Source organism: Nerophis ophidion, linkage group LG16 (genome assembly GCF_033978795.1).
Source record: "Nerophis ophidion isolate RoL-2023_Sa linkage group LG16, RoL_Noph_v1.0, whole genome shotgun sequence".
NCBI classification, from domain to species: Eukaryota; Metazoa; Chordata; class Actinopteri; order Syngnathiformes; family Syngnathidae; genus Nerophis; species Nerophis ophidion.
The window spans coordinates 1,571,356-1,589,764 of NC_084626.1; the positions used below are offsets into that span (position 1 = coordinate 1,571,356).

The window sequence follows — 18,409 nt, forward strand, 5'->3', positions numbered from 1 at the left end:
CAAAACCGACCCGTTAACATAAGAGATGGTAACAGAAAGCTAACACAAGAGGAAGGTTAAACATCACTTAGGCATCTTCAGAATGAATCTGACTATCATTTAAAAAGTTTTCCCTTTAGGGGACCTGTTTTCATGTTCCCACACCGTCAGAAGTCCCCTAAAGGTGACTGTGTAAACAGAGCCATGTCCCCATTAAGTCAGTATTGCCAGAACACACACACACACACACACACACACACACACACACACACACACACACACACACACACACACACACACACACACACACACACACACACACACACACACACACACACACCCACACCCACACCCACACACACACACACACACACACACACACACACACACACACACACATTGACAAACAATGTTTGATTATCATACAGTAATAATGATTATGCTCGAGTGAGATAAGATATTACATTTTTTTCAAACGTCCAATATGCATTTTACCTTCAGTCAGTTTATCGGCGATGAGCGGGCTGTCTTGTCCGTCCTCAGTTTCAGGCTTAATGACCACCAAGGAGGTGAGAGGGGTAACAAAGTTGTAGCGCAGCGACATGTTCAGGGCCTCAGCTGTGATTCTGTCCTTCTCCTCTTGACTACCAATGTGACTGAAAGAAAAGTTACAGTAGTTGCTTGAAATTGCTTTTTAAAAACTCTGTAAAACATATCGAACTGGACTATACAGTTTGTCTTGGAAGACAGTTTTGGCACCAGCTACTAGACTAGATCTGACCTAAATCTTTTAGCATGAGCTGATGACGTCTACTTGGATGAGGAAGAAACATTTTCTAAGACAATCAAACAGTCCAGTGCCCTGAAAATACAATGACCTGGATGAATGAGAAAATCCTAGACAGGTCTTAGAAGACGTTTCGTCTCTCATCCAAGCAGGTTTGGTTTTTTTGCATCCAAACAGTTGTCTTTTACAACAAAATGTGGGGAAGATATCCTGTTAAGAGTATCAATAGTTGGGGCTTTGGGACTAGTATTGGGACAAAATCTGACCAATCCAAGGAGCATGAACTGATGACGTCTACTTGGTTGAGGTGGCGAAATGTTTCCTAAGATAATCAAACAGTCCAGTACCCTAAGATTACAATGGCCTGGATGAATGAGAACATCCGCAGACAGGTCTTAGAAGACGTTTCATCTCTCATCCAAGCAGGTTTAGTGTTTTGCATCCGAACAATTGTTTTTTACAATAAAATGAGGGGGAAGATATCCCTGCCTAAGTATTCCTGCTAAGAGTATCAATAGATGGGGCTTTGGCACTAGTATTGGGACAAAATCTGACCAATCCAAGTCTGTGAGCATGAACTGATGACGTCTACTTGGATGAGGTGGCGAAACGTTTCTAAGCCAATCAAACAGTCCAGTTGCAATAGATGGAATGCCCTGAGAATACAATGGCCTGAAAGAATGAGAACATCCGTAGACAGGTTTTAGAAGACATTTCGTCTCTCATCCAAGCAGGTTTTTTTTGCATCCTAACAGTTGTCTTTTACACCACAATAGGGGGAAAATATCCTTGCCTAAGTATTCCCGCTAAGAGTATCAATAGTAGGGGCTCTGGTACTAGTATTTGGACAAAATCTGACCAATCCAAGTCTGTGAACATGAATTGATGTGTCTACTTGGATGAGGGCGAAACGTTTTGTAAGACAATCAAATAGTCCAGTGCCCTGAGAATAGAATGACCTGGATGAATGAGAACATCCATAGATAGGTCTTAGAAGACGTTTCATCTCTTGTCCAAGCAGGTTTGGTTTTTTGCATCCGAACAGTTGTCTTTTACAACAAAATGAGGGGAAGATGTCCTTGCCTAAGTACTCATGTTGAGAGTATCAATAGTTGGGGCTTTGGCTCTGGTATTGGGACAAAATCTGACCAATCCAAGTCTGTGAACATGAACTGATGACGTCTACTTGGATGAGGGTGAAACGTTTTGTAAAACAATCAAATAGTCCAGCGCCCTGAGAATACAATGACCTGGATGAATGAGAACATCCATAGACAGGTTTTAGAAGACGTTTAGTCTCTTGTCCAAGCATGTTTGTTTTTTGCATCCGAACAGTTGTCCTTTACAAAAAAATGAGGGGAAGATGTCCTTGCCTAAGTACTCCTGTTAAGAGTATCAATAGTTGGGGCTTTGGCACTAGTATTGTGACAAAATCTGACAAATCCACGTCTGTGAACATGAACTGATGCGTCTACTTGGATGAGGGTGAAACGTTTTGTAAGACAATCAAATAGTCCAGTGCCCTGAGAATACAATGACCTGAATGAACGAGAACATCCAAAGACAGGTCTTAGAAGACGTTTCATCTCTTGTCCAAGCAGGTTTAGTTTTTTTTGCATCCGAACAGTTGTCTTTTACAACAAAATGAGGGGAAGATGTCCTTGCCTAAGTACTCCTGTTGAGAGTATCAATAGTTGGGGCTTTGGCACTAGTATTCGGACAAAATCTGACCAATCCAAGTCTGTGAACATGAACTGATGACGTCTACTTGGATGAGGGCGAAACGTTTTGAAAGACAATCAAATACTCCAGTGCCCTGAGAATACAATGACCCGAATGAATGAGAACATCCAAAGACAGGTCTTAGAAGACGTTTCATCTCTTGTCCAAGTAGGTTTGTTTTTTTTGCATCCGAACAGTTGTCTTTTACAACAAAATGAGGGGAAGATGTCCTTGCTTAAGTACTCCTGTTAAGAGTATCAATAGTTGGGGCTTTGGCACTAGTATTCGGACAAAATCTGACCAATCCAAGTCTGTGAGCATGAACTGATGACGTCTACTTGGATGAGGTGGCGAAACGTTCTAAGACAATCAAACAGTCCAGTCGCAATAGATCGAATGCCCTGAGAATACAATGACCTGGATGAATGAGAACATCCATAGACAGGTCTTAGAAGACGTTTTGTCTCTCATCCAAGAATATTTGTTTTTTTGCATCAGAACAGTTGTCTTTTACAACAAAATGAAGGGAAGATATCCTTGCCTAAGATAGATAGATACATAAATAGTACTTTATTGATTCATTCAGGAGAGTTCCTTGTACTCCTGTCAAGAGTCTCAATAGTTGGGGCTTTGGCAGTAGAATTTGGACAAAATCTGACCAATCCACGTCTGTGAGCATGAACTAATGACGTCTACTTGGATGAGGTGGCGAAACGTTTTCTAAGACAATCAAACAGTCCAGTGCCCTGAGAATACAATGACCTGGATGAACGAGAACATCCGCAGACAGGTCTTAGAAGATGTTTCGTCTCTCATCCAAGCAGGTTTAGTGTTTTGCATCCGAACAATTGTTTTTTACAATAAAATGAGGGGAAGATATCCTTGCCTAAGTACTCCTGTTAAGAGTGTCAATAGTTGGGGCTTTGGCACTATTATTGGGACAAAATCTGACCAATCCAAGTCTGTGAACATGAACAGATGAAACGTCTTCAAACACAAACAAAACAACCCAGTTGTGGTCGATTGAAAGCTTTGAGAATACAACGACTTGGATGAATGAGAACATCCATAGACACTTTTAAACGGTGGCGTTCTGTTCTTTTTTTTGAGGTTTGTGATTTGACTAAACACTGGTGCAGACAGAAGCATTCGAAATGAAAAAAATAAATAAATAAAAACCTCTTCTCCAGTAGCTGCTGGATGGTGAGGTAAGCCCACAGACGCTCTGTGAAGTCCCCAAAGATGTACTTGTCTTCTGGATAGGTCGCGTTCCAGTCTGCCACTTTGGCCTTTCCATGCACCTGGAAATCTGCCTTGGGCTGTGCAATGAGAGAAAGGACACATTTTTAATGTCAGGAAAAAGAAAAGGGTTTTTTATGGGTTTGTTTTTACATATGGATGACAATGACGAGTGGTTTTCAGAATATTGCTGGCATTCACTCACCCCCTGAGCAAACACCTCCACAAGGAAGTTATCAAGACGTCGGCTGTCATCTAACCGACCGGCCACCACGATCTCTGAGCCGTTGAACAAATGGCTGTGGTGGTTTTTGGTCAAGAACTCTACCGTGTTGTCAGGATAGCGCAGGTTCACTTCCAGAAGCAGTGGGCTGGACACTTCATCGTAGAAACCCTGGAACACAAATCAAACATTTTAGGCTTGACCAGTTCAAACACATGCAAACTTAATAGCCTATGCAAAGCTGATCGACTATGCAAGTACGGAGGCATGACGTACTTCTTCCGGAAAATAGCCTAATTTCTGTGTAAAATGGGTTGGTTAGAAATTTGTTATAGACAAAATGCTTGTCTATTCAGCTATTATGGTCCCAGCACCTCAAGAGGCAGTGGAAGTTTGACGTTCCCTGGAGCAACCCGGGCGATCGAGCTGGATTGGGCTGCGTACCTGGCACACCTCAGTCAGGGAGAGGGAGAGGGGACTAAATAATTCTGACCGTGATTGCAGTACCATTTATGGCCAAATGAATACAAATGGCTCCTTTAAACATTTTGACCTTGGGGCCGGAGGTCCAGTCAAACATTAAAAGGGAACTGCACTTTTTTAGGAATTTTGCCTATCATTCACAATCATTATGAAAGACATGAGAATGGATGTTTTGTTTAATGCATTCTAACCTCGTAAATAAACGTAAATAAAAGTACGCTTACAGCGGAGTGTCTGGCTCAAACACTGATTACATCTATTAAACAGTCAAAGAAGCAAGGAATTGAACAGAGACTGAATTAAATTCAGTTCAATTGAGGAGAAACGTCTGGGCTGTACTCTTTGTACAGTCTCCCACCACGCTCTGACGAAAGATTGTACGCCTCCTCTTTTATTTGGACTTTCCCCGATTACATGGCAACAGCTGTTTTTAAAGGAAGTGTGGTTGTAAACAGCTGTCGCCTTTAGTTACAAAACTGTTCAAAGAAAAGGTGCCTGGAGGGATGGGTCAGATCATGTTTCCTCAGGTCAAGACAAAATCTTCCTGTGGATTACAATACATAAAAGAAACCGACACCTTCATGTCACTTAACATCCTACACAGTGGAGTTTTACAAGCCTCTTGATTGGTAAGATCAAAGACAGCTTTTGTCTGCTCGCTGGGAACCCATTTCAAACACAAAGTTTTGTGATAACCTAGATATAATTATTCTGAAACGGAGCCAATGGGAGGTCCTCTATTCCGCCCATAAAACCCAATAGAAAAAAAACATCCTAAAACCCTTCTATCCATCCATCTTCTTCCGCTTATCCGAGGTCGGGTCGCGGGTGCAACAGCCTGAGCAGGGAAACCCAGACTTCCCTCTCCCCAGCCACTTCGTCTAGCTCTTCCCGGGGGATCCCGAGGCGTTCCCAGGCCAGCCGGGAGACATAGTGTTCCCAACGTGTCCTGGGTCTTCCCCGTGGCCTCCTACCGGTTGGACGTGCCCTAAACACCTCCCTAGGGAGGCGTTCGGGTGGCATCCTGACCAGATGCCCGAACCACCTCAAAATCTGACTTGTCCAGGGTGTACCCCGCCTTCCGCCCGATTGTAGCTGATATAGGCGCCAGCATCCCCCGCGACCCCAAAAAGGGAATAAGCGGTAGAAAATGGATGGATGGATAGTGATATTGTTATTATAAGCGCTAACACAGACAAACTATTCATAGCGACGCTATGATCACGAGCTTGTGCGCCAAGTTGACATGATCGACTGATGAGCTGCCCCCTCGTTTCCTTGCTCGTTAAACATTATCCGAGATCATAAATCATGCCTCCCACCTGAATAATAGAAGGACGTGGACATATTCCGACATGTCGGTACACTTTGACAGCCACAGGTTGGACCACATCATTCCATAGATGTGGAGGTAAATGAGTGTTTCCATAGTGATAAACTATAGTGCAGTCTGCACCACTTTTACACGCAGTCTTAGTAGATCACCCTCAACACGTCTAGTAATTTAGCATTTTGCACACCGTCATTAAAGGGGAACATTATCACCAAACCTATGTAAGCGTCAATATATACCCTGATGTTGCAGAAAAAAGACCATGTATTTTTTTAACCGATTTCCGAACTCTAAATGGGTGAATTTTGGCAAATTAAACGCCTTTCTGTTTATCGGTCTTGTAGCGATGACGTCAGAACGTGACGTCACCGAGGTAACACACCCGCCATTTTCATTTTCACATTACAAACACCGGGTCTCAGATCTGTTATTTTCCGTTTTTTAGACTTTTTTTTGGAACCTTGGAAACATCATGCCTCGTCGGTGTGTTGTCGGAGGGTGTAACAACACTAACAGGGAGGGATTCAAGTTGCACCACTGGCAAGAAATCTTCCGCCAGACCCCCATTGATTGTGCCAGAGTGTCTGCACTTTTGACCGGCGATGCTAAGACAGACATGGCACAGAGATGTATGGATAACCGGCAGATGCATTTGCAACGATTAAGTCAACGAAATCACATAGGTGAGTTTTGTTGATGTTGTTGACTTATGTGCTAATCAGACATATTTGGTCACGGCATGACTGCCAGCTAATCGATGCTTAAATGCTATGCTAATTGATGCTATTCACGCTAGCTGTATGTACATTTGAAACTAGATACCCACATTTAATGCAAAACAAACACTTACCAATCGACGGATTTAAGTTGCTCCAGTGTCACAATATGCGAAAGTCCAGATCGTTTGGTCCGGACTTTTTACCGGCGATGCTAATACGGCAGCCATGCTATGGGCCACTTCATTAGGTACACCCATGCTAAGGCCGAATAGCGTCAATAGCTATTCGCTCAATAGCTTCAATTTCTTCTTCAATTTCGTTTTCGCTATCTGCCTCCATACTCCGGCCATCTGTTTCAATACATGCGTAATCTATTGAATCGCGTAAGCCGCTGAAATCCGAGTCTGAATCCAAGCTAATGTCTATATCTTGCTGTAGTAACCGCCATGTTGTTTGTTTTGGCTGCACTGTATGACGTCACAGGGAAACGGACAGTCGCATCGCAAATAGCGAAAATCAAGAACTTTAAAACTTTTTTTAGGGATATTCCGAGAGGTGTAAAATTTTGAAAAAAACTTTGAAGAAAAAAAAAAAGCCACTGGGAACTGATTTTTACTGTTTTTAACCCTTTTGAAATTGTGATAATGTTCCCCTTTAAGCACGTTTCATGTTGACCAGACTTGGGCAAATTTGGCCCGCCGCACAGCCCCAAAAAATGTTGTTAGATCTTTAAGATGGAAAGTGTAACTGCCATTATGATGTGCAGTGACGTTTTTAAATGACCATAAGTCTTGAACTCTACAAAATATTTCAACAATCTGAATCTGCATTTTTGCATGATCTACTAGTTACTATGGTAATTTAATTAGTTACTATGGAAATTACAATCTGGCACTGTACGATCAGTGTCAGAGCTTGGTCCGCATTGCCGGCAGTAAGTCGAACACATTTCCAGTGAGGGTTGGACTCGGCCAAGGCTGTCCTTTGTCACCGATTCTGTTCCTAACTTTTATGGACAGAATTTCTAGGCGCAGTCAAGGCGTTGAGGGGTTCCGGTTTGGTGACCGCAGGATTAGGTCTCTGCTTTTTGCAGATGATGTGGTCCTGATGGCTTCATCTGACCGGGATCTTCAGCTCTCACTGGATTGGTTCGCAGCCGAGTGTGAAGCGACCGGAATGAGAATCAGCACCTCCAAGTCCGAGTCCATGGTTCTCGCCCGGAAAAGGGTGGAATGCCATTTCCGGGTTGGGGAGGAGACCCTACCCCAAGTGGAGGAGTTCAAGTACCTAGGAGTCTTGTTCACGAGTGGATCGTGAGATCGACAGGCGGATCGGTGCGGCGTCTTCAGTAATGCGGACGTTGTATCGATCCGTTGTGGTGAAGAAGGAGCTGAGCCGGAAGGCAAAGCTCTCAATTTACCGGTCGATCTACGTTCCCATCCTCACCTATGGTCATGAGCTTTGGGTCATGAGCGAAAGGATAAGATCACGGGTACAAGCGGCCGAAATGAATTTCCTCCGCCATGTGGCGGGGCTCTCCCTTAGAGATAGGGTGAGAAGCTCTGCCATCCGGTAGGAACTCAACGTAAAGCCGCTGCTCCTCCACATCGAGAGGAGCCAGATGAGGTGGTTCGGGCATCTGGTCAGGATGCCACTCGAACGCCTCCCTAGGGAGGTTTTAAGGGCACGTCCAACCGGTAGGAGGCCATGGGGAAGACCAAGGACACGTTGGGAAGACTATGTCTCCCGGCTGGACTGGGAACGCCTCGGGATCCCCCGGGAAGAGCTAGACGAAGTGGTTGGGGAGAGGGAAGTCTGGGTTTCCCTGCTTAGGCTGCTGCCCCCGCGACCCGACCCCGGATAAGCGGAAGAAGATGGATGGATGGACTGATGGAAATTAATTTAGTTACTATGGTAATCTAAGTCAGAGCAGCTCAGTGTGGGTGGGGGAGCGTTTCCACAGAGTGTTTCCAGAGCGCCCATCCTAAAATGCGGGCTTCAGGGGCAGATTTTTACAACAAAGTTCTAAAACTTAGTGATTTATCAGATGTATCAGATTATAGGTGTTTTTGTTTTGTTTTTTAAACCGAGTTAGTTCATATTTCGCTGTGTTTGTTGTGTTTGGCTTGATTGTAAAATATGTTGATCAAAGGTGGAGGGGGGGGGGGGTGACATTCATATTTTGTCAATATTCAGTGTTTTATTGTTCATAGAAAAAATAAAACTCTATTTCGTTTTTTTAAGGTGGTCTATCATAACGTTTTTAGCATTCAATCAGACTTTATTGTGATGTTTTGTATTAGTGATCCTAAAAAAATAGACATACTGGCCCCCAGACACATTTTTTTCTCTAAATTTCAGGCCTGATGTACACCATATTTTCACAGGACTTTCATTCGTTTGACAGTACTTGGAGTTGTAGAGCTGCATCCGAGGCCTCAAAGATTCTGCGGGCCAACCCTTTGTTTTCTCTGCTCATCACATCCAGAAAGGAGTAGTCCACATCGTTTCCGAATCCCAGACAGAACAGAGACATTTTCCCCTCAATAGCCGAGCGCACGTTCTCCTGGATGGTCTGCAGGTTGGACACGCCTGTGTGTGTGTGTTCAGCATCCGTGTGAGCAGGCACTCACAACATTCCAATATTTATTTAGCCACGTTAAAATAGTTGAATTCAACGCCATGGGGGCTCACCGTGGTTTGGCATGCCATCAGTCAAGAGGATAATCATATCCACACTTCTCTCAGGAAGTCTCTCATTTTGTCTTTCCTTCCTCAGCATTGCCACTGCTTTCAATAGAGCGTCATTGATATTAGTCGCTGAAAGACAAAGAGAAAGCAGATACAAGATGGCATTAAATTCATCTAATCTATCCATCCATCCGTCTTCTTCCGCTTATCCCAGGTCGGGTCGTGGGGGCAGCAGCCTAAGCAGGGAAGCCCAGACTTCCCTCTCCCCAGCCACTTCGTCCAGCTCTTCCCGGGGGATCCCGAGGCGTTCCCAGGCCAGCCGGGAGACATAGTCTTACCAACGTGTCCTGGGTCTTCCCCGTTGTCTCCTACCGGTGCCTTAAACACCTCTCTAGGGAGGCGTGCGGGTGGCATCCTGACCAGATGCCCGAACCATTTCATCTGGCTCCTCTCCATGTGGAGGAGCAGCGGCTTTACTTTGAGCTCCCCCCGGATGGCAGAGCTTCTCACCCTATCTCTAAGGGAAAGCCCCGCAACCCGGCGCAGGAAACTCATTTCGGCCGCTAGTACCCGTGATCTTGTCCTTTCGGTCATAACCCAAAGCTCATGACCATAGGTGAGGATGGGAACGTAGATCGACCGGTAAATTGAGAGCTTTGCCTTCCGGCTCAGCTCCTTCTTCACCACGACTGATCGATACAGTGTCCGCATTACTGAAGACGCCGTCTGTCGACCTCACGATCCACTCTTCCCTCACTTGTGAACAAGACTCCTAGGTACTTGAACTCCTCCACTTGGGGCAGGGTCTCCTCCCCAACCCGTGGATGACACTCCACCCTTTTCCAGGTGAAAACCATGGACTTGGACTTGGAGGTGCTGATTTTCATTCCAGTTGCTTCACACTCAACCGATGCAGTGAGAGTTGAAGATCCTGGCCAGGTGAAGCCATCAGGACCACATCATCTGCAAAAAGCAGAGACCTTAATCCTGCACCCACCAAACCAGATCCCCTCAACGCCCTGACTGCGCCTAGAAATTCTATCCATAAAAGTTATGAACAGAATCTGTGACAAAGGGCAGACTTGAAGGAGTCCAACCCTCACTGGAAATGTATCCGACTTACTTACAATGCGAACCAAGTTCTGACACTGATCATACAGGGAGCGGACCGCCACAATCAGACAGTCCGATACCCCATACTCTCTGGGCACTCCCCACAGGACTTCCCGAGAGATACGGTCGAATGCCTTCTCCAAGTCCACAAAGCACATGTAGACTGGTTGGGCAAACTCCCATGCACCCTCAAGGACCCTGCTAGAGTATAAAGCTGGTCCACAGTTCCACGACCAGGACGAAAACCACACTGTTCCTCCTGAATCCAAGGTAGCCTCCTCTCCAGAATACACCTTACCAGGAGGGCTGAGGAGTGTGATCCCATGATAGTTGGAACACACCCTCCGGTTCTCCTTCTTAAAGAGAGGAACCACCTCCCCGGTCTGCCAATCCAGGTGTTGATTCTCATCCCGGTCGCTTCACACTCGGCTGCGAACCGATCCAGTGAGAGCTGAAGATCCTGATGGCTTCATCTGGCCAGGATCTTCAGTTCTCACTGGATCGGTTCGCAGCAGAGTGTCAATCAAATCTATATCGTCTAATACTCTGCGTAAGCAAATACATGGCTTGCTCTCCTCTGACCTCCCCTGTCTTTCAGTTTCTCCACGTAGGCAATGGCCTCCGTCACGTTTTCTTTGGTTGCTTTCACGACAGACTCCTTCCAGGTGATAATGTCACTATCGAACTGGATGACAGCAAAGTGGTCGTCCTCGTCGAGGTCCTTTAGAATGGCTGCCAAGGCTTCCCGGGTCTGCAAGAGTTTCAGAGAGTTTCAAGACGACGAGTTAGTATACCTGTTCTGTTACAACTAAAATATGTAAGTTCTTGTTGTTGAAGTGCGTTGTGCTTATGGCTTGTTATTTAATTAACATTATTACATGTGTGTTTGTCGCCATCATGTGGTCAGGGCAGTTACTACATTTTTGAGAAGCGTGTACTTTGAATCCAACTTTATTAACCGGAAGTTGCATAAGTTCTTTATGGGGGTTATTCTCGAAGAAATAATGTTGTCCGTCTATCTGTTTTGGCCCTGGGATGAGGTGGCGACGTGTCCAGGGTGTACCCCGCCTTCCGCCCGATTGTAGCTGAGATAGGCGCCAGCGCCCCCCGCAACCCCAAAAAGGGAATAAGCGGTAGAAAATGGATGGATGGATACTGCATATATCTTTTGTTTACGGTTGCATCCCCAGTATGTATCATAAGTTGAACTTTGAAAATTGTTTTTTGGTGTAAAATATTTCTCGCAAAATTTATGATTTTTGATGAGATCTTTGTCATGCTCATTAGCGATAATTTGCGATGTCTTGATTGATTGATTGAAACTTTTATTAGTCGATTGCACAGTACAGTAAATATTCCGTACAATTGACCACTAAATGGTCCATCCATCCATTTTCTACCGGTTATTCCCTTTTGGGGTCGCGGGGGGCGCTGGCGCCTATCTCAGCTACGATTGGGCGGAAGGCGGGGTACACCCTGGACAAGTCGCCACCTCATCGCAGGGCCCCACTAAATTGTAACACCCGAATAAGTTTTTCAACTTGTTTAAGTCAGGGTGCACGTTATTAAATTCAAGGTACTAAGCATGTGCAAGTTCCTTGGGTGAATAATTCAAACTCACTACACCGGTATGTTTTAGTGCTTTCATGGCGAGTTTACTGACAGATATAATTAAGAACTTAACACTACTTTATATTAGAAATGGCAACAGTGGAGGATGAATGTCCCTTAACAAGAAGATAGAGAACAATATGAAGCTTATCGACTACGGCCTCGGCACGGACTACAAAGGCGGACAAGCGCAATTTTTCAGGACTTATGCAGATCCCAAATACACATCAGCAGGTACCATAAGGTAAAAAAAGTTAATTTTTCATTATATTTAGCGAAACAAAACAACAGAAAATATGTCTTACCTTATACACACACCATAATAATACTGGTATGTTGAAGCACAGTACAATCCATCAAGCGGTGCGGCTTCATAGCTTACCAAAGTCTTACTAAAAGATTTTGATAGATTTTTTAACGCCGTGTGTAATGTTCTATATTTACAATTGGACATATAAAATGTTGGTGTTGTTTACTGGCGTCATGTTGCAGTGTACACGTATCTCTTATGTGTGACTGCCATCATATTGCAGTCTACACGTATCTCTTGTGTTTGACTGCCATCTACGGGTCACACTTATCATTTCACCATCTACCTAATAAAATGGATTCGAGGTCAGTAAGCAAAACCAGAATTAATCAGTACATTAGGTGTTAGAATAATTATGTATGTAATATTACACAAACTTTAGTATACTTAAAGTCTGTTGCTTTAGTTATTGTGCTCAAGTTAGACTTTTTCTAATTTATGCAAGGACAAAACGTCTTGTCTGAGGGGTGGCCTCAGCCACAGATGTTATCTTTGTTTTAGCCCGCTAACAGCCAAGGACTTCAAGGACCTCAATGGAGATAAGATGACAGCATGCAGACGAGACAGATACTTCAAGGACCTCAACGAAGTTAAGATGACAACACGCAGACGAAGTGGGGAAAAGGCGAAATCACATATACGTGACCACTCCTTTTAGAGGCGGCCTCAGTGGAACTCTGAATGAAAAGAGGGACGCGGGAGCTGAACCTTAGAGCGTAGGGCGAGACTCTGACTAAGTGTGCAGCGCCATGCGTTCTCCTCATGAGCTAAATTGAACTCTGTCTCTGCATGATTCCTTGCTTCTTGTCTGTTTTAATAGATGTCATCAGTGTTTGAACCTGAGGCTCACTGTTGAGTTTTGAGCGGAAAATAAGATTTTAAGTGTGCCTTATGGTCCGGAAAATACAGTACACATTCAACCCTGAAAAAAATTCTAATAAATTGCGAAAATCGAACTTTTAACAACAAAGTATGAATGTTCCGCCCTAATCCAGTGCTCAAGTCGTTGTTTCCTGTCGGACATTTTAAGCGGCAGACACAACGGTAACACTCCACACGCGTCAGCTTCATCACGTAACTTGGTCAAGTCTTCATAAGTAAATACTGTGCAGAAAGATATTTAGTTTGTTTTGTATATTGTATTTGTGTGTTTTTTCATTTAAGAATAACTCTGGGCGATCAGAGCTTGTTTAATTAATGCAGCTCTAAATTTAACCTTTAGAGTGAAGTGAAGTGAATTACATTTATATAGCACTTTTTCTCTAGTGACTCAAAGCACTTTACATAGTGAAACCCTAAGTTATGTTTAAATGAGTGTAGGTAGCACTGGGAGCAGGTGGGTTAAGTGCCTTGCCAAAGGACACAACGGCAGTGACTAGGATGGCGGTAGCGGGGATCGAACTTGGAACCATCAAGTTGCTGGCACGGCCATTCTTCCAACCGAGCTATTGAGGGCGATAATGTTAGTCACAGACACATAGAGTGTGTGCAATGTTTGATGTACTGTAGATGTTTAATTTTTATATGAATTAACATTTGTAATTGTGTGAATCTATTTACATTAAACATTCTAGTTGTTCAAAAAGGTTCTTATTCATATTCTTTTTCAAAAATGTATTGAAATCAGACCATATTTTCCGTATATTAGATTTAATTTTTATCATCTAATAGGTCAAAATTCCATGTAATATCCCGAAAATATGGTCTGATAACAAGAAATTTGGAAAAAGTATACTAAACCTTCTATTTTATTCATGCAAAATACACAATGGTCATTATTTATGTAAAATACACAATGCATGCTATATTTTTGTAATGTTTATTCTATGTTTATATTTTCAGTCTTAGTATATTCAATTAAAAATAAAATAAAGATATACAACTGAGGAAGGAAAACAATTCAAAACAAGGTACATCAATCCCCAACAAAGCTTCCCTAAAAACTGTTAACTATCTGCACACGCTGGAATGGAGTATGGAGGACAGAATAATACATTTATTGACAGTGTAGATGTGTTTAATTTCTAATGAAGTTAACTAAGTCTCAAAGGAATATAACCGGCAGAGGCACTTTCTCTGATGAAACATCCACATTTTGATGTCCGGGCCCGGACCCCTTGGACCAGTCCTGGGCAAAATACGGCCTGCGGGCCACATGCGGCCCATTAAGATTTTCAACCCGGCCCGCCGGATGTTCTGCATAATTTTTTTAGACCTTTAACATGAAAACTCTACCCGCCATTATAATGTGCAGTGCTGTTTTTAAATGACAGTAAGTCTTGAACTTTAGAAAGTACAAACCCCGTTTCCATATAAGTTAGGAAATTGTGTTAGATGTAAATATAAACGGAATATAATGATTTGCAAATCCTTTTCAACCCATATTCAATTGAATGTAGTACAAAGACAAGATATTTGGTGTTCAAACTCATAAACCTTATTTTTTTTTTTGCAAATAATAATTAACTTAGAATTTCATGGCTGCAACACGTGCCAAAGTAGTTGGGAAAGGGCATGTTCACCACTGTGTTACATCACCTTTTCTTTTAACAACACTCAATAAACGTTTGCGAACTGAGGAAACTAATTGTTGAAGCTTTGAAAGTGGAATTCTTTCCCATTCTTGTTTTATGTAGAGCTTCAGTCGTTCAACAGTCCGGGGTCTCCGCTGTCGTATTTTACGCTTCATAATGCGCCACACATTTTCCGTGGGAGACAGGTCAGGAATGCAGGCGGGCCAGGAAAGTACCCGCACTCTTTTTTTACAAAGCCACTCTGTTGTAACACATGCTGAATGTGGCCTGGCATTGTCTTGCTGAAATAAGCAGGGGCGTCCGTGAAAAAGACAGCGCTTAGATGGCAGCATATGTTGTTCCACAACCTGTATGTACCCTTCAGCATTAATGGTGCCTTCACAGATGTGTAAGTTACCCATGCCTTGGGCACCAATGCACCCCCATACCATCACAGATGCTGGCTTTTGAACTTTGCGTCGATAACAGACTGGATGGTTCGCTTCCCCCTTTGGTCCGGATGACACGATGTTTAATATTTGTGAAGTGAATTATATTTATATAGCGCTTTTCTCTAATGACTCAAAGCGCTTTACATAGTGAAACCCAATATCTATGTTACATTTAAACCAGTGAGGGGGGGTAAAGTGTCTTGCTCAAGGACACAACGACAGTGACTAGGATAGCGGAAGCGGGAATCGAACCTGCAACCCTCAAGTTGCTGGCACGGCCACTCTACCAACCGAGCTATACCGACCATTTCCAAAAACAATTTGAAATGTGGACTCATCAGACCACAGAACACTTTTCCACTTTGCATCAGTCCATCTTAGATGGTTTTGGGCCCAGCGTAGCCGGCAGTGTTTCTGGATGTTGTTGATAAATGGCTTTCGCTTTGCATAGTAGAGCTTTAACTTGCACTTACAGATGTAGCGACCAACTGTATTTAGTGACAGTGGTTTTCTGAAGTGTTCCTGAGCCCATGTGGTGATATCCTTTAGAGATTGATGTCGGTTTTTGATACAGGGAGAGATGAGGGATCGAAGGTCACGGTCATTCAATGTTGGTTTCCGGCCATGCCGCTTACGTGGAATGATTTCTCCAGATTTTCTGAACCTTTTGATGATATTATGGACCGTAGATGTTGAAATCCATAAATTTCTTGCAATTGCACTTTGAGAAACTTTGTTCTTAAACTGTTTGACTATTTGCTCACGCAGTTGTGGACAAAGGGGTGTACCTCGCCCCATCTTTTCTTGTGAAAGACAGCATGTTTTGGGAACCTGTTTTTATACCCAATCATGGCACCCACCTGTTCCCTATTAGAGTGTAAACCTGTGGGATGTTAAAAATAAGTGTTTGATGAGCATTCCTCAATTTTATCAGTATTTATTGCCACCTTTCCCAACTTCTTTGTCACGTGTTGCTGGCATCAAATTCTAAAGTTAATGATTATTTGCACAAAAAGAAAAATGTTATAAGTTTGAACATCAAATATGTTGTCTTTGTAGCATATTCAACTGAATATGGGTTGAAAATTATTTGCAAATCATTGTATTCCGTTTATATTTACAACTAATAAATTTGCCCAACTCATATGGAAACGAGGTTTGTAAAAACAATAATGCAACGCAAACTTACTTGTATTATCTTTTTTCCGCTCATGGAGCCGCTCCTGTCAACCACAAAAATCACATTCTTTGGCAGTCGGGGTAAGTCCGGTGGAGCAAAGAAGTGCACAAAGTAGCCGTTTACGATCTGAAAAAAAAAAATATATATATATACAAGGGAGCACAAAAAGCATTGAACACGTTCAAATGAAGCCTTGCAGGCAAATTGTGGACAAATATCGCTTAATACCTGAATTTCTCCCAGGGTTTCTTCTCGTTTGATGTCGTACTTGACAACAAAGTCTCCGTCTATTCTCGTGCCCTGACATACTGGACATGTCCTCTGTTGTTCCAGAGTTGGTGAGAAAGTAATGTGAGCCTGTAACACACAAAGTAAAATCAATCTTTATTTCAGACCTTACAGATCCATTACACGTCGATAGATCCAGGGGTGCTTTTAGCTAAGGGACACAAGGGCAATCGTCCACGTTCTCTGCGGGGGGCACCTCAGCAATGAGGGGGAAGAAGGATACTTTCTGTGCTCATTGTTCACAATCATTATGAGGGACAACAAGACAGGTGTCTTTTTTTGTTTGTATTGCCTTGTAACGCGTAAATAAACATTAATTAAAAATTGCTTCCAAAGGAGTCAATGGGAGTGTCAGAATAATTTAATCTAAGTAATCACAAAACTTTGTGTTTCAATGAGTTCCCGGCGAGCAGACAAAAGCTGTCTTTGATCTTACCAATCTAAAAGCTGGTAAAACTCTACTGTGTAGGATGGGAAGCGACATGAAGGTCTCGGTTTCTTAGATGTTTTTTTATCCACAGGAAGATTTTGTCTTTGTCTGAGATCTACAAAGCAGAGAGGAAGCAGGACCTGACCCCCCTCCAGGCACCTTTTCTTTGAGGTATTTTGTGACCAAATGCAGCAGTGTTTGGCTGCAAAACTGGCTAAAGAAAGTTAGCACGTTAATGTTAGCATGCTAACAGTTAGCATGAGTCAAGTACAAAGTTATATGAGTCTGAGGGGCACAACTGCAAAATTGGCAAAAATAAAAATGTTAGCACACTAATGTTAACATCCTGAATTTAAACATAACAAAAACCTAAAATGTGGGGATAAATTACCTAAATGCTAATGGTAGCATGCTAACAGTTGCGTCCAAATCCAAGTAGCAAGTCCTATGACTATTAAGCACATGCATGTAAAATTAGTTTTTAAAAAAAGTTAACATTTTAACAGTTAGCTTGCATTAAGGACCAAGTTATAGAACTCTGAGATGTTTGGCTGCAAAATCGGCCCAAAAAAAGGTAGCACGTTAATGTTAGCATGCTAACAGTTAGCATGAGTCAAGTACAAAGGGATATGAGTCTGAGGGGCTCAACTGCAAAATTGGCAAAAATAAAAATGTTAGCACACTAATGTTAACATCCTGAATTTAAACATAACAAAAACCTAAAATGTGGGGATAAATTACCTAAATGCTAATGGTAGCATGCTAACAGTTGCGTCCGAATCCAAGTAGCAAGTTCTATGACTATTAAGCACATGCATGTAAAATTAGTTTTTAAAAAAAGTTAACATTTTAACAGTTAGCTTGCATTAAGGACCAAGTTATAGAACTCTGAGATGTTTGGCTGCAAAATTGGCCCAAAAAAAGGTAGCACGTTAATGTTAGCATGCTAACAGTTAGCATGAGTCAAGTACAAAGGGATATGAGTCTGAAGGGCTCAACTGCAAAATTGGCAAAAATAAAAATGTTAGCACACTAATGTTAACATCCTGAATTTAAACATAACAAAAACCTAAAATGTGGGGGTAAATTGCCCAAATGCTAATGTTAGCTTGCTACCAGTTGCATCCAAATCCAGGTATGATTATTACGCACATGCATGTAAAATTAGTTTTAATAAAAGTTAACATTTTAACAGTTAGCTTGCATCAAGGACCAAGTTATAGAACTCTGAGATGTTCGGCTACAAAATTGGCTAAAGAAAGTTAGCGCGTTAATGTTAGCATGCTAACAGTTAGCATGAGTCAAGTACAAATTTATATGAGTGTGAGGGGCTCAA

The 18,409-nt window shown here is 42.7% G+C and overlaps 1 protein-coding gene across 3 annotated transcripts in view; it reads right to left on the reverse strand.

Moving 5' to 3' along the window:
• Positions 1–18,409, reverse strand: part of LOC133569966 (inter-alpha-trypsin inhibitor heavy chain H3-like) — a 56,786-nt gene that overhangs the window by 14,770 nt on the left and 23,607 nt on the right. For all 3 annotated transcript variants that reach the window (XR_009809998.1, XR_009809999.1, XM_061922529.1), the window contains exons 7-14: positions 16,584–16,712; positions 16,365–16,481; positions 10,872–11,040; positions 9,180–9,305; positions 8,896–9,077; positions 3,933–4,121; positions 3,668–3,807; positions 475–635 (exon numbers count right to left, since the gene is read on the reverse strand). Coding sequence is in view for 1 of the 3 variants with exons in the window: in XM_061922529.1 (XP_061778513.1) it covers positions 475–635; positions 3,668–3,807; positions 3,933–4,121; positions 8,896–9,077; positions 9,180–9,305; positions 10,872–11,040; positions 16,365–16,481; positions 16,584–16,712 (1,213 nt within the window). In the remaining 2 variants the exon portion in view is untranslated. The remainder of the gene's footprint in view (positions 1–474; positions 636–3,667; positions 3,808–3,932; positions 4,122–8,895; positions 9,078–9,179; positions 9,306–10,871; positions 11,041–16,364; positions 16,482–16,583; positions 16,713–18,409) is intronic.